Genomic DNA, 16,177 nt, shown 5'->3' with positions numbered 1-16,177 from the left:
TAATGATTTGTATCCTTTTCAAATGAAAAAAAAACTTTTTAAAAATGACGTGAATGAGTCATGAAATTTTACCATGTAGCCATAAAGACTGTTAGAAAGTATTAAGTAACATTAATTTTCTGAAGATTCCAGTTTCATAATTTAAGCCATCAAGGTTAATCAACATTTTTTGAGATTCATGGAGGAAAATATGACAATTTAGCACCTTCCTTTTTCTCTGGGATTGTGCAATGCATATAGAACAGTATGATCTGACAGAAAAAAAATGAACAGAAGCAGCAATATGAATTTTATATAGCATCATTAACTTTTTATATAGGAGGAGAAAATAGGAAGAGAAAAGGTTTTTAAAATAGGAGGAGATACGTTTTTTAAAATAGGAGGAGGAAAGGTTGTTTTAGGAGAAATATTGATAATTGGAAATAAATGCAATAGTATATAAAAATATTCATTTAATATACCAAAATACATTAATGTAAGTACTTTTAAACTATTTTGCTATAATTGATCTCATATATATATGAATATTTACATATGTGGGTAGTATATACATCTTACATATATATAGTTTTATTAGAGCTAGATATAGACTTACTTTTTTATATCAATGGATATAAATTGGCTTTGGTTTTCCCAAAATTTTATGGGAAAAAGTAAAACATCTTATTTTTTCTCACTCTCTTTTTTTTTTCCCTACATATTATTTTAAAACTATATTTCCCAACAAAGTTCTCAGAATGTTAAAGAGCTTTATATTGGGTATTTCTATTGGCTGTTTTTTCAATGTTTAAACATCCTATCACAACCAATTTAGGCAAATAAATAACACCAATAGAAGGGGAAGGGATATCTCACAATTAAGGTATCCTATATGTGTTTCTAAAGTAACAACTTGGTAAGCATACATATGAAGAAGATTCTAGATATATTATATTTACTCGCATATTTCCTCTGCCACTTTTTATGGGCCTGTGCTTACCCTTACCAATGTTAAAGAAAAAAATGGGGGGGTCATTGTCCTCTATAAATTTCTACTCCCCTTAATCATATCTGTGGGTGTCATATCAAACATCTGGCCTCTTGAACTTCTAAGAGTATAGCAAGATTAGAGGTTCAACATCAAGAGAGGAGCTTTTGAACAAAAAGCACATTTTTTTCTCATGCCTTTTTATTGATATTGTCTATTAGGGTGCTATTACTTATTGTCTCAAGTATTAAAAATTAGGATGAGAGTGGTGATTTTACCATGCAGGGAAAGGATCAAACATTGAATCTTTTTTTTCTTTTTTTGGAAGATGGAGTCTCACTCTGTTGCCTAGGCTGGAGTGCAGTGGCCTGATCTCAGTTCACTGCAACCTCCGCCTTCCAGGTTCAAGTGATTCTCCTGCCTCAGCCTCCTGAGCAGCTAGGACTACAGGCACACAACACCATGTCCAGCTAATTTTTGTAGTTTTAGTAGAGACGGGGTTTCACTATGTTGGCCAGGCTGGTTGCGAACTCCTAACCTCAGGTGATCTGCCCACCTTGGCCTCTGAAAGCACTGGGATTACATGCATGAGCCACCACACCTGGACTAAACACTGAATCTTGATGGTCTTTTGTAAAATATAACATTATTTATTCACAGTGGTTATTATGAAAGAACACAAATTATGTTATTTAAGATCAATTGTGAATTCCTTGTAGTAGTATGTTTGAAGAATTGATATATTCATATTTATGTTAAGCATAATTATTTTCTTTAGAAATTTATATAAATTCGGTAGATTTCCAGTTCTATCAAGTTGTTAGAGGAGGAAAAGCATCTTCTGGTTTCATGGTCATTAAAAAGAGATTATCGTATTTTCCATTCATTTTGAAACAGGGATAAGAGGAATATTTTATGTGAGTAGATACTCTGTTTGAAATTCTTTTTATTCAAAATATGGTAACTTTAAACCCAAATTTTTAAATGGCAAAAAATATATTTTGTAAAATGTGATGTTAAAAGTTAAATGCACCCTCAATTTTCAGATTTTTTTAAATTTTCTAACATAATAAAAATCATTAATCCCAAAATTTTATAAATGTTAGGAGAATTATGTTGGGCTTTGGCTATCTAAATGAAAACTTAACTCTAGGAGATTATCTCTGTTATAAGAGATCTAGTTTTCTATATTATTAGCTGATATTACTTTAACTTAAAAATAATTTGTGACTGTTTTACCATGAGAGAGAGAGGTGTATTTCCATTAAATATAAGGAATGGTTTAAAATTTATGACATGAATAACTGTTAAAATGCAGAAAAAAGCACATGCAATTTTTCATTATTTTAATGAATTTTTAAATTAATAATTATATTTTATGACAAGAATGTTATCTCAACTGTGTTTTAAAATATCTTCATATTTGTCTATTTAATGAGTTTTGTTTTTTAATTATAAAGAAAATAATCTTTGATTTTACTTCTCTGCTTTTGTTGTTGAAGCTTCTTTGCTTTATTACAGTACACGGAGTATGGGAGGAATGGTCACCATGGAGTTTATGTTCATTTACATGTGGTCGAGGCCAAAGAACAAGAACAAGGTCATGCACACCTCCTCAGTATGGAGGAAGGCCGTGTGAAGGACCTGAAACACATCATAAGCCTTGTAATATTGCTCTTTGCCCAGGTGAGCCTATTCTGCATTTGGTTATCTTTGCATTATGTGCTTTTTATAAGATTCCTATTGTACACAAGAAATATTAAGAGGACAACCTTCATTCAGTCACATTGGAAAATGTGTCCTTTTCATTGTATCTTGCCTAAAACTGGGTACTTTTCTTGATTCTATCATATGTAGTGGTATAGAATATGGCCTTTAGTGTCAATCAACATTAATCTTTATTATATTTCTACAAATGTGTGTATTAATGTTTTCCACCAAGATTTTTATCCGCACTTGCTTTTTCCTTCTGGGAAAATCACAAGGAATCCTAAAGACTTGAGATTAATTATTGCCTTCACACTGAAACTAGAGAGATCTGACTTAGAGCCAGTCCTTCCTATGGTATTCCCTTACACTCATTCAATTAGGGAGTGGCAATGTACCACTGACCATGTATAAAAATATTTGCTAGGGAATCAGACTTTCTAGATCTCTTGCTAGATGCATAAAATGGCTAAATTATAAACAATTTACAATCTTTATGGGATTATGAAGACTATACAGTCTGTTCTTAGAGTATATTTATGTTATCTTAAACTTTTCTTTCCTTTAAAATGTTTCCATTCTATTTTATCTATCCTTGATACTTAATTTCACCCATTGTGCTAGAGGGAAGCCTTCACAATGCTCTCATTTAGTTTATTCAAACATCAAACAAATTCCTCCAAAATAAATAAGAATAATGTCCAGCTTCAAAGGACTTACAAGTTATGGGAGAAAATATACACACATAGATTATATAATCTCTCAGGGCCAGCAAAGACACATTTTAAAGAAAGAGACATGGAGAATGGAGAATTGCAAAGGCTAAGATGGCAAAGATCAATATAAGTAATCACTCTCTTCTTGGGGAGATTTTCTCATTAGCCCACTTATTTACATATTCTGCATGCAAGCAACATAGTTGGGATCCCAGTACTGTTGTCCTCCAAATAAATCCTGCAACTCACCCTCAATCCCACTGACCCTTTGAATACCCCCAAGTTAATGTCCTGAACTATGAAACAATACTTCAAAGTCCTTCTGGAAATTTTAAATATATAAAACGTTAAGAATATGAAAACAATCCAATGTGTAGATATGCAAAAGTCATCTAACAAGATTAATTGTTCCCTTCAGAGAAAGACTACTAGGTTCCTGTACTTAATGACATAGAATTAAAGATGAAGGCAAATAATTATAATTATATTATTTTACTGACTAATATAATTTTTCCTAAAATTTTATGAATTCTGTGAATTATAAATATAACTTATGAGTTAATATTCATGCAATTATGAATATTAGAGGGTCAAAACCATGATTAGTTATTTGTTAACCAGTACTAGAAAATCTATTTATGAGATCAGTAACATCCTGTCTTATTTCTCTCTCTATAAACACACAGGCAGGCAGACACACACACATGTAGTCATGCCTTATGCTTTCAACAAAGATTTGGAAAAGTTTATTTTTTTATATATTTTTCAATTTTTTTCAATGCTGAGCTGTAACATTTACATAGAGTCAAATATAGTTTACTCTTATTTGTCCATGGAGTTCAAAGAAATAGACAATTTGGGGAAATAAAAGACAAGAACTAACTATAGAAACTTTTTAAATACTTTTTTGTTACTTCTTTTATGTCAGCTGGACTCCATAAATACAAACATAAAAATGGCATTGATCAGTTAAAATATTGTGAACCAAGTTTCTCATAGTCTACTCTCCATTAGCTTTTCTAGGAGCAAAATCCTTAGATATCAGTAGAGAGGCTATGTTAGAGTTCAGATGTGAAAACTCATTTTTTTAAGTTGATACAGTTGTGGAACTTTATCACTCAAGTAGTAACCAAGTTTTTAAGCTACTTGGATATTAGTGGTATTATCTTATCATTGGAAGCACTCTTAGTCCAACAAAATCAGATGGCTTTCTTTCATGTAGGTCCTTTATTTTTGTGCATTATGACTGTATTATTTTTAAAAGTGGCCTTGCTCATATTCTCTCATCAGTGAGCATATGGGCATATCCTTGAGTACTTAAACGTATCGTGTGCCATTTCTGACTTCTGTTATTTTCATTCTTGAATTTAGTTGCATCATAAAAGATGTAAAATTCTTATCACATTGTATCCCTATGAACTTAGTATCTGAAAGCGAACTCTAATAACTAACTAGGATTCTTTTTAAGTTTCTAGGCCGTGCCAAAAAAAAAAGTGACGTTATGATTTTAAAATATGTAGGTTTATTTGATAGAAACATTTGAAATTAACTTTAGAACTCATCATCTTATAGCTAAACTCAGGCACCTTCACTGGATATGAAAGCATTATTAACTGTCAACTAGATGTAAGGCACTGCTGAAAAGTATATATAGTCCCTGATTTCAAAAGTTTTACTTTCCATTCAGAAGATTCAGACATAAGCATGTGTAAAGTTGAATGCAGTTCTGAAAACCTCATGTAAATATGCTAGCTTCAATGAAAGATGGTAACTTGAGGATTCAGTGGTTTCAGGCAACATTTTTTCTAACCATCCTACATGATATCCCTAAGCTATCATATTAAGAATAAAGCTATGATAGGTAGTACATCGGTAGCGAAGAATGTAGATCAGGACCTACACTAGAGTATGGATAAGAGCAGGACAGAAGAAATAGGCAAAACCACAAACTGTCTCCCGCTACTCACTACTTTTGCAGGATTTGACGGGATGGGCTGTGGTAATAATGGGCAGTGAGATTTTTGTGTGGGATAATGTTAAAACAGCATTACAGTCTTAAAGTTTCCTACTTTAAAAAACTATATGAAATCACCCTAATGAAATAGACACTATGTAGGAATGACATGCATTGTTTATATCAAATAATGAAATACTTTTATGTATTCAGAGTTTGATATATACCTATAAGTAGATAATTTGCTCTCAGATTCCTTGTTGAATCAATGTACAACTTCCTCCCACTTCTTTTGAGGTGAGAGAAAACCATTGCCTGGGATCCATATAAGGAGAAAGGAAAAGAAGATATAGTGTTTCCTAGTCTGAGTTGTTAGTTACTGATTTGTATCCCATGTCTGAGAACAGGGGGCTGATACTGACGAAACAAGACAGGCAAGAGGCATAGAGCAACAAAAGGAATTCCCTGGCTCATAAGCATAATGTGGCCTATTCTTTCTTTGTAATCTACACTAATAATTAAAATATTATGGAAAGGTGTGTATTTGTGTGTGTATATGTGTGTTCAATGGTCTTTGTGGTCTGTTTTACTTATCTCACCGAAGTTCTGGTGGTCCAATATGTTTTCTATTTTCTCTGATTTTCATTATAGTCATTAATTGAGAATTGACTTAATAATGGTCAATTCTCAATTAATAATTTACATATTTGAGGATAAATAAATTTTCTTTTATTTCCTATTTTTCTCTCCATGCAACTCTATACCTAGTGGAAACCAAAAAATTACAATTAAGTGGATTTTCTTGACATTAACATATCCAAATTTCTAATATCCCAATATTTAAAGGACATTTTCTATGTCTATTTCATAATACATTGATGCGATGAAGCAGAGTGATCTTGGACTTTTGCAAGAGATCACATATTTAAATGTAGATTTTTACCTTTCAATACAATTATGTCACTCATCTAATCTTTAGTTTATTCATCTGTAAAATGGGGACAATAGTAATACCCACTTCATAAGACTTTGTGAGATGCTGTAAGGTAGAGAACCTGATAGGGAGTAAATACTGTGAAAGTATTAGTAGTAGTATGTTAACGCCCTTCAACCAAAGTTCATCAGAGTCATGCCTGCAGTTGACCTAGCTGAATTTGTTACTCTCAAGAGTGAGGGGAAACTAACATAGGGAACTGTGGGGATCTCAGCAACGGAGTGTTTGAAATACTTAAGGGATCTGAGCTTGTGTTAAGTGAGTTGGCAGAGGGTTTGAGGAAACGAGCAGCCTTTGTTCTGAACTGGATGCTGTTTGGAAGGTGTGACAATTCTATGGTTGGATACCTTAATAAATTATCCAGATAATAAACTATCTGGATACCTTAATAAATTGTGGCTGGAAGACCAGCCATAATTGGTAAAGAAATAGCAGTCACTCATATTAGCCGAGAAAGAAGAATGTTTGGTACTTTGTGAGTTGCACTATGACCTTGTTTTTGTCTCTGAAGTGTCATTGCATGTTATTTATGTTTTCTGACATGGGTTAGGTCTAACTAGCGATAACAGTTTTTCTGTGGGCATCACGCAAGCTGCTAATCAGGTCTAACTGTAAGTGTCTTTTTATGGTGATTCCCCCTGTAGGGTGACTTGATCACTTTAGAACCCTCTGTCCTTAATGGTCTTGATTTTTATTAATATTTAACAGGAGAAAAGTGTCGCACATAATGGAAAGTTGCATTTTCCAGTATGACTGCCATTAAAATTATATAGATATATATACCCAAAATAAAATTTATATAACCATTTCCAAAATTAAATACTTCGGGGAACATAAAAAGCTTAAGATCTTAGTTAAAAGCCTGAAGTTTTAATACTAATTTTCTTTATAGCTTTTTACTTTATCGTAATATTTTCCCCTAGTCAGTAGTTGAATATTAGAGAAGCTAATGATTTAAGTTTAGTTCTGTTTTCAGTGTGAACATTTCCCCATCTGATATGTTTCCATGCAGTAGAGTATAAATAATATAAGGTACAAGGATGAATAATAATTGGGTGACAGATTAAAAACTAAAATAAATGAAAGTTCTATTGGTAAATAATTCTTCACTTATATACTGAAATATATATATGGATTTAATTATATGATTCAGTGGGACAAAGAGTGGTCTGTGATTCAGAAGACATGGATTAAAATTCAGTCCCAATCCTTAATTAAAATACATGGGCAATTTATATACTCTATTTTTCAATTTCCTTTTTTGTGAAATGTAGTCAGTATTAATTACCCCTCTATATTACAGAATTGACATATTGTTATAATTAGGTAGAAATACTTTGTATAGTATAAAAATCAATGTAAAGTAGAGGATTTTTTAAATGATTTATATGAAGATATTACTTTAAAATGAAGGGATTTTGGAAGAAATAGGTCAAATAAACCAGGGATATTATGATAATTACTGGGCTCTACTGTCTTAGTCATAGACTCAAAGGGATTCTTCTCCCAGGTTTGTGCTAAGAAGAAGTACTTTCATACAGGCTGTGTCAGTCTGTTGGGCTGAGCAGTGTCACACCCATCAAACTGCATTTGAGAAATGCTTTACTGGGAGCCTAAACCCTACCAGAGGGATGCTGCCATGTTGCAGTTTCCAGATACATTTCATACTCTTACAAACCCTAAGAAGAGAGAAAGAATCACCTAAGAGTAGGGCCTTAGAAACAGATGGACCCAGATATTTCTGTCATGTAGAGAAAAAGGCTTTAGTCTCCTACGAACCTAAAATTTTGGTCTGCAGCATCTATGGGAGGATGCCTTGCCCTCCATCTCTCTGCACGGAGCCCTTCTGGTGAAGACAGTGAGTGGGAAGATTCTAAACATTTGCTGGAATTTGGTTCAAAGGTCCCTGATTGTGTTTGCATGAGGTTGTTATAATTTGTAAGTCAAATGCTGCCTCATTAACCTGTTCTTTAATTGATATGGATTTTATCTTCTTAGCCTTCTAGCCTGTTGTACGACAATTATATTTGTTTTATGTCATTTTAGATTTTGAGCATTATTCCAGTGTTTTTTTCCGTTCTTAAAAGATTTTTAAATTAATTGTGTCTTTATTAATCTTGGCTTGCTTTCTTTTACTATTTAGTATTTTTTCTCATTCAAACTTTAACTTACCTACTTTTTTTTATCCTTCTTAGCCTTACTATTATCATTTGGTTATATTTTAATTCTAATTTTTAAAAATGATGTTGCATTTGGACCAGGCGCGGGGGCTCACGCCTGCAATCCCAGCACTTTGGGCGGCGGAGGCGGGTGGATCACGAGGTCAGGGATCAAGACCATCCTGGCTAACACGGTGAAACCCCGTGTCTACTAAAAATACAAAAAATTAGCCGGGCGAGGTGGCGGGCGCCTATAGTCCAGCTACTCTGGAGGCGGAGGCAGGAGAATGGCGGGAACCCGGGAGGCGGAGCTTGCAGTGAGCCGAGATCGCGGCACTGCACTCCAGCCTGGGCGACAGAGCGAGACTCCATCTCAAAAAAAAAAAAAAAAGTGATGTTGCATTTTTATTTTCCTCCTATGTAGTTTAGTTTAAAATGGCAAATGGAAGACAGATTTTTGCTTTTCAACATATGCCCAAAGCAAGAGTTTGTACTCTGTTTTTTTAGAGACAGGGTCTTGCACTGTTACCCAGGCTGGAGTGCAGTGGCATGATTATATCTCATTGTACCTGGGAATCCTGGGCTCAAGCATCCTCCCACCTCAGCCTCCTGAGAAGCTGAGACTACAGGTGTGCAATACCACACCCTGCTAACTTTATTTTTTATTTTTGTAGACACATGGTCCTACTATATTTCCCAAGCTGATCTTAAACTTATACCTTAAGCAATCCCTCCATCTCAGCCTCTCAGAGCTCTGGGATAACAGGCATGAGCTACTATGCTGGGCAGAAGCTGGACTCTGGTACATTTCAGTCTTGTGTACCGAAAGAGTCTTTACAGATCCCTGGGTAACTCCCAACTTACTGCAAATCTGAACTCTCCAAATTTGCCATCACAAAATGAAATAACTTTAAAGCCAGCATCCAAAATTTGTCTTCCCCTTAATTCTTTCCTACCTATGACTTAATTAATCAAGAATACTCAACCCAGAACAGTTGTTGAAATGCTAGTTTTATTATCCAAAATATTCACAACATAATCTAATTTGTGGTTCTTTTTATCTAACGTGTTCTAAGTTGTCAACATTTACTGGTAAGGATGTAAAAATAGACTGAAAACAATATGTTTATTAAAATGTATTATGGAATTTAATTTGGCTCTCGTATAAAGAAGGCAATTTTGTCTTCAAAGTGAGCCCAATTGCAACTCCATATGTATGGCAGGAGGAGGTTCATATAACAAAGTCAACCCCAGGAACCTAGCAATTTAATCTTTGCAGTTTTAACTCTTCTAGTTTTAGAAAATATGGTAATTTGTCACACTGCTGAAGCGAAACTCTAATTGTCCCCAGAATGACTTTGGTATATAAAGAAGCATGTTACAGGATGGTAAGGCACGCTGATCTCTCAGCATTCTCCCAGCTTCAAAACTCAGCCTTATTGTTCTTGATTCTTAGTCACTTTTGTAGAATGGCTCAGAAAGCAATAGACTTTTGGAGTTTTTAATTTGAAAACTAACATTAAGAAAAAAGAATCCAACTGCAAGTGCTTCTGATGAGAAAGAAGAGAAATTGAAACAGCCTAAGAAAGTGTTGATTCTGACCTGGCTACATATGAGAGAAGAAATTATGTATTCTAGTTCAGTGTTTATTAAATGGTGTTCTATGAATTAAAAAAAAAGAAGTAGTTAGGGGATTACATTTCAATTAAATTTGAGAAGTAAATTTGTAAACAAAGGTTATTCATTGCAGTACTTGCTGCCTCATGTCTAAAATGGCATTCCAAATTTAATATCAAAAAAACAGAAATTTTGATTTAAGAGCTATATCCACCCAAATTGTTGAACACTAGTCTAACCCAGTTCAATAAAATGATCAACCCTTTACCTATGTGATTAAGCTAAAATCCTAAAAGTCAACCTTGATTTTCTACTTTTCTATACCCTACCACAAACCTGCCAGCTCTACATCCAGAAAACACTGTAAATTCATCCACATTTTTTCTATGCCCACTGATGCCACCATAATTCAAGCCACCGTCAGCTCTCTCTGGACTACATACAGTATAGTTCCCCAATATTTCACAGTACCCATTCTTGCCCCTGTACCATCCGTTCTACACAAAACCACAATATTAAGTTTTGAAATGTAAATTATATCTTATCACTTCCTTACTTTAAAATCTTCTCATACTTTGCATCTTCCCTGGTTGCATGGCCTATAGGGCCCTATAAGATCTGGCTTCTGCGCAGCATCTGAACCCATCTCTTGCCACCTCTCCTTTTCCAGGATCCCCACAAGCAGCAGCCTTCTCTCTGTTCCTGAACACAGACCTTCACATGACAACAGATATTTTACATGTAAAATAATTTTTAGTGCCAAATAGGAGACATTGCTTCATTTTTAATTTTTATTTTCAGTGATACTCTGGATTTTAAAAAAATTATTAGTTAATTTATTTTACAGTCCTCAGCCCCATAACATTTCTGGAAACCCTAGTGTCATTTTACTGAAAAAGAAAAAAATTGAGGACAGGGAGGCTTTGGCAAAGTGGAAATTAAGAGTTGGCTCTGTGCAGTGATTCAGACTCAGCTCTAATATCGTCCCCTCCTGAGACTGCCTGAGCACTCCCTGTCGCATCGCCCTCTTTAGCACGTTGTCTTCATAACACCTCTAGTGAAACGCTCTGGTTTATTCATTTTGCTCGTTTATCATCTGCCCCCACTACAGCCTCCAGACTATATGTTCATAAGAGCAGAGCTCAGCCAGTCCTAATCACCACAGCTCCCCCGTGGCACAGTTGAGCAATGCCAATCACAGACTAAATTCTCTATAAATTTTTACTCCTGTGTGTGTTATGAGACTCTGAGGGGGATTGTGGAGTGGTTACGTTTTCCCAACTTACCAGGGAACTCTTTTCTGACAGAATGCTGAGATGTGAATCCATTTTCAATAGAAATACAGTTTCAGAAAGAAAGCTTTGAGGTGTTTTTAAATTTGTAGGTTTACAATGACCCTGAGAGGTCCCTCTTACAAATATTGGAAGTAAGCCGTACACAAGGAACAGGCATTGAGTGGGTAGAGGCATTGATTGTCTCTACTACCTCGCTGCTGAGCCAGGTAAAAAGTCATGCACATGTACCCTAGAACTTAAAGTATAATTAAAAAATAAAATAAAATAAAATTTAAAAAGCCAATCCTGCATGCAGGGTTGAAGGAGAAGCAGCTTCCTCCCCACTTTAGCTCCCCAGTTAAACATCAGATAACAAGAAAAAAGCTGTTCCTTCACATCTTGGAGAACCTAGGTGAGTGGTTATAAAAAAAGATATAGAGATACATTATATGATAAATTGGTTTTATTTTTACATTTCTCTACATTTATCCCTAAAAGATAATGCACAAATTCTATCTGGAAATGCTTAAATATCCAAAACAGAACTCTTAATTTCCACCTCCCAAAAGCCTCCCTGTTCTCTATTTTTTTCTCATTCAGTAAAATGACACTACTGTTCCCAGAAGTGTTATGGGGCTATGACCCGTAAAACAAATCCATTAATATTTTTTTTAATCCAGAATATCACTGAAAAGAAAAACTTAAAAATAAAACAATGTCTCATAGTTGGCACTAAAAGTCATATATATAAAAACATATATATATATAATGTCTGTTGTCTGTGTATATATGTGTGTATATATTATATGTTTATATATGTGTGTGTATATATTATATGTGTATATATGTGTATGTATATATATAGTCTGTTGTCTAGTTTTTTAAGTTAAATTTATATATTCCTCTCTTACCTGACTTTTCAATTATCTCTTTTCTCAGTGATTTGGACTTGACACACTAAAGAAATATTAGGCCTTTCCTCCTTTGTTTTTTATATCCAATGAGTTATTTTGTCAAGCCAATTCCTTCATAACAGTGCAATTACACCAACATGGTACACGCATACATATGTAACAAACCTGCATGTTGTGCACATGTACCCTAGAACTTAAAGTATAATTTAAAATAATTTTAAAAGCTTGCAAAAAAAAAGTGCCATTAATTTTCAATAAAAGGATATTTCGGTTCTCAGTGTTAAAATAAAATCGCAAAAAATGCCCACTTGATACATCTTCAATTGTATTATTTTTTTCTGTTACTGACTTTGTGAACAAAACTGACTCCATCTAAAATACATGTTTTGTGGATGTTTATAGTAGCACTGAACCTCAAATTGTCCTCAGATTTCTAATATTAACTCACTCTTAAGCTTTAACATTAACACAGAATATGTACATGGTCAGAAGGGGTTGAACAACTATAACTATAAATATATGAATTTAAAGTCTCAAAACATTTTTTTATTATTGATGCAGTCTTATTTCAGTAAAAGCCTGATGAGCAAAACACTTCACAAATAGATGTTCTTGTTCTTCCTAATATCATCTCAGCAAGGTCCTTCCTAATTCTTCATAGAAATACAGTCCCCTGCCAAATTGTTTTCTCTCTGATTTCCACATTTGACTTGCTCATTCTAGACATCACATCTTTGCCAGACAGTCTTTTCCTCTCTTTGCCAGAAAGCATATAACTATTGCTTTCATAATAAATCATAATCAAAATTTACCTTAAGCCAGAATACTTAAGGACATCACAAAGTCCTTTATTCTAGTCACTAAGCACTAAGATTAGCTTAGCAGCACCTAATTCACCTTTGTTAATGTGCTGCTTTCTTTCTGAATGTTCTCAATAGTGTGCATAACTACATCCTTTTGCCAAATAGATTGTAAGGCGTAGGGCATGAATCTCTTTTTATAAACCCTTCTCAGAATGCTTAGGATGGTGAGGCTTCATACTGCAAGCTCAATAAATGTTATCTTTGAATAGAAAAATTCTGAAATGAAAAATGCACTCATGTTTAAAGCTAAAATAGAGGAGAAATAGATAATTTATAATATCCTATTGCTTCACTAGAATTTTCTTTTTAGTCTGGAAAATGGACTACATAGCCAATATGATTGTATCAGGTACTTTTAATAAAGTGAGATGCTAAAATTACATTAATGGAATGATTAAATTGACATTTTGTGATTTTTATAAAATCTCATAAAGGGTTTATTAAGTACAGCTAGATACCTATTAAACAACCTCTTTTTAATACCTACATGTAAGGCTTGAAGTTAGGTTGAAGGTAATTATTATATTCTGCCAGGCTTTCTTGTTTATTTGGATAGATTTTCATGGCAATATTAGCTTATTTTGAAACTTTGGATTTGTGGTGAATTCTCTTTCACGTGTGATCAAATTGACTAAGAACCATGAACTGATATTGGCAAAAAGTAGACATCCATAAACTGATGCATTTATAACATTTACATGCTAGTTTGCACATTCTAATCCGGAAAGTATTTTTGGTTAAATCCTTTGCTCATTTCTATTTTGTGGCATATGGGATTATGCCTTTGTCAATGCTGACTTGGTCTAAATTATCCATAACTCAGCACTCTATGTCTATTATAATTACATCCCCAACAGATGCAGTATGTCCTCTGAAGCCTAAATACTTCATGTTTCATGTTAACATGGTATTGTCTTTAAACTTTTATTTATGTATTTATTTATTTGCTTGCATGCAGAATGTCCTAAGTTATAAAATTTTTGAGTTTGGATTTATATTCTTTTATTTCTGTGTATCTTCTTAACACCTATCACAGTGTCTGATGACTAATAGATTTTCAAAAGTTATTTGAATGAATGAATACATGAATCTCAATTTGAATCTCCCAAAGATAAATCAAGCTCAGCAGTCTATATTAAATTCCAGTCACCAGAAAACAGCCATCTAAGAGTCACCTGGATCCTCTCTTTGCTTCAGCTCCCATGGCCAGTTCTTCAGTTTCTTCTCACCACCCATTCCTAGTAACTTTCTAATCTCTCCCAGACATTGCATCTGCACTGCCTCATCATCACAACTCAGATCCTTCCCAACTTCTGTAATTTGGCCTCAATCCTACGCTAGATCTGATAATATAATTTATTATTTAAATTGTTCAATGGCTTCTTAAACATCTGAAAATAATACTCAAAATCCTTAACACAGCTGATGAAAGTTTTGCAAAATCTAGCCTCTCTCTTTTTTAAAACTTCTGCAATCTCTCTTCACCCAGCACTCTAGATGCCTTTCACAATGACCTTCTTCTAGTTCCTGGAAATGCCCATGATTCTTCTTCCAAAGACCTTTGTATATTCCCCTGCATGGAACATACCTTTATCCTAAGTATTTTCCCATTATCCTTCAAGGCTTGCCTGAAGCTTCAGTTTGTCAAGGAAGACTCTCTGGACCTTCCCAAGTCTTATCTCACAATGTCCTGAAACTATCCTTTGCAACACTGCCATGTAATTGATTTATCTAGCATGCAATTTCTGGTTTATTTCTAGGGGTTCTTTCTTTAAAACATGAGCTCGATAAGGTCTTGCTCAGTATTTAATTTGTTCACTGTTTTGTGTACCCCATCTCCTAGCACAATGTGTTGCATGTTTGAGTGATCAATAAATATTTTTGAAGAAATAAGCGAATCAAAAGATATATTGGAGGTCTGGCATAGTGGCTCACGCCTGTAATTCCAGCACTTTGGGAGGTTGGTGGATCACCTAACGTTAGGAGTTTGAGACCAGCCTGACCAACATGGTAAAACCCCATATCTACTAAAAATACAAAAATTATTCTGGGATGTGGTGGTGGGCACCTGTAATTCCAGCTACTTGGGAGGCTGAGGCAGGAGAATTGCTGGAACCCAGGGGCAGAGGTTGCAGTGAGCTGAGATCGTGCCATTATACTCCAGCCTGGGCAACAGAGCAAGACTCCATCTCCAAAACAAAACAAAACAAAAAAGATATGCTGGATATATAAAAGAAAATAAAAGTGGGAAAATAAGGTAATAATATTTGGGGAGTTAATAAAATCTCATGCTGGTGTGACCTTCCATTGTATTAATTCATAGTCCATTGATAGGGGTTTGTCTTCAAGGGTGGTTTCACCAGGTACTTTCTGTACAGCCTCTCCTATTGGAAGATATCCTTATACTGTCTCTTTTTCTGCTTTGGTAGTTGATGGACAGTGGCAAGAGTGGAGTTCATGGAGCCAGTGCTCAGTAACGTGCTCGAATGGGACTCAGCAGAGAAGCCGGCAGTGCACTGCAGCTGCCCATGGAGGCTCCGAATGCAGAGGGCCATGGGCAGAAAGCAGAGAGTGCTACAACCCTGAATGTACAGGTAGGGCTTGATTCCTGCATATAATGGGCACTCGTACCGTATAAAGGGCACATTATAAAATGTGTCAGAACTATGCCAGAACTATGAAATAAGATAATCTGTGTGTGTGTGTGTATATATATGTGTGTGTGTGTGTGTGTGTGTTTATTAATGAAGCCAATTATACCAGAATTTATCCTACTGTATGCCGTGCTAGTAAAGTAGTAAAACTCAGGAGATGAACTATGAATACATTTGAGTAAGTTTAGCACTGAGCTTGCACTTTTTACACTTTTTTACACTGTTCATCTCAATGCTCTATATATGACCTGTAAGTTAAATATTTGAATAAAGTTTATTCACAGTGGTACATTAACAAAAATGGAAAGGGGTAGTAACATTCTCAGATTTTAAAATTTTTAAAGCAGTGTGTGGTAGA

At 34.5% G+C, this 16,177-nt stretch overlaps 1 protein-coding gene across 1 annotated transcript in view; it reads left to right on the top strand.

Moving 5' to 3' along the window:
• Positions 1–16,177, top strand: part of ADGRB3 (adhesion G protein-coupled receptor B3) — a 499,532-nt gene that overhangs the window by 345,769 nt on the left and 137,586 nt on the right. The window contains exons 5-6 of the mRNA XM_011977290.1: positions 2,489–2,653; positions 15,595–15,759. Coding sequence (XP_011832680.1) covers positions 2,489–2,653; positions 15,595–15,759 — 330 coding nt within the window. The remainder of the gene's footprint in view (positions 1–2,488; positions 2,654–15,594; positions 15,760–16,177) is intronic.

The sequence above is a fragment of the Mandrillus leucophaeus genome, unplaced genomic scaffold (assembly GCF_000951045.1).
Source record: "Mandrillus leucophaeus isolate KB7577 unplaced genomic scaffold, Mleu.le_1.0 Scaffold177, whole genome shotgun sequence".
Lineage (NCBI taxonomy): Eukaryota > Metazoa > Chordata > Mammalia > Primates > Cercopithecidae > Mandrillus > Mandrillus leucophaeus.
Note: the sequence above shows the minus strand (reverse complement) of the source record. Positions and strands in the feature narration are given on the sequence as shown.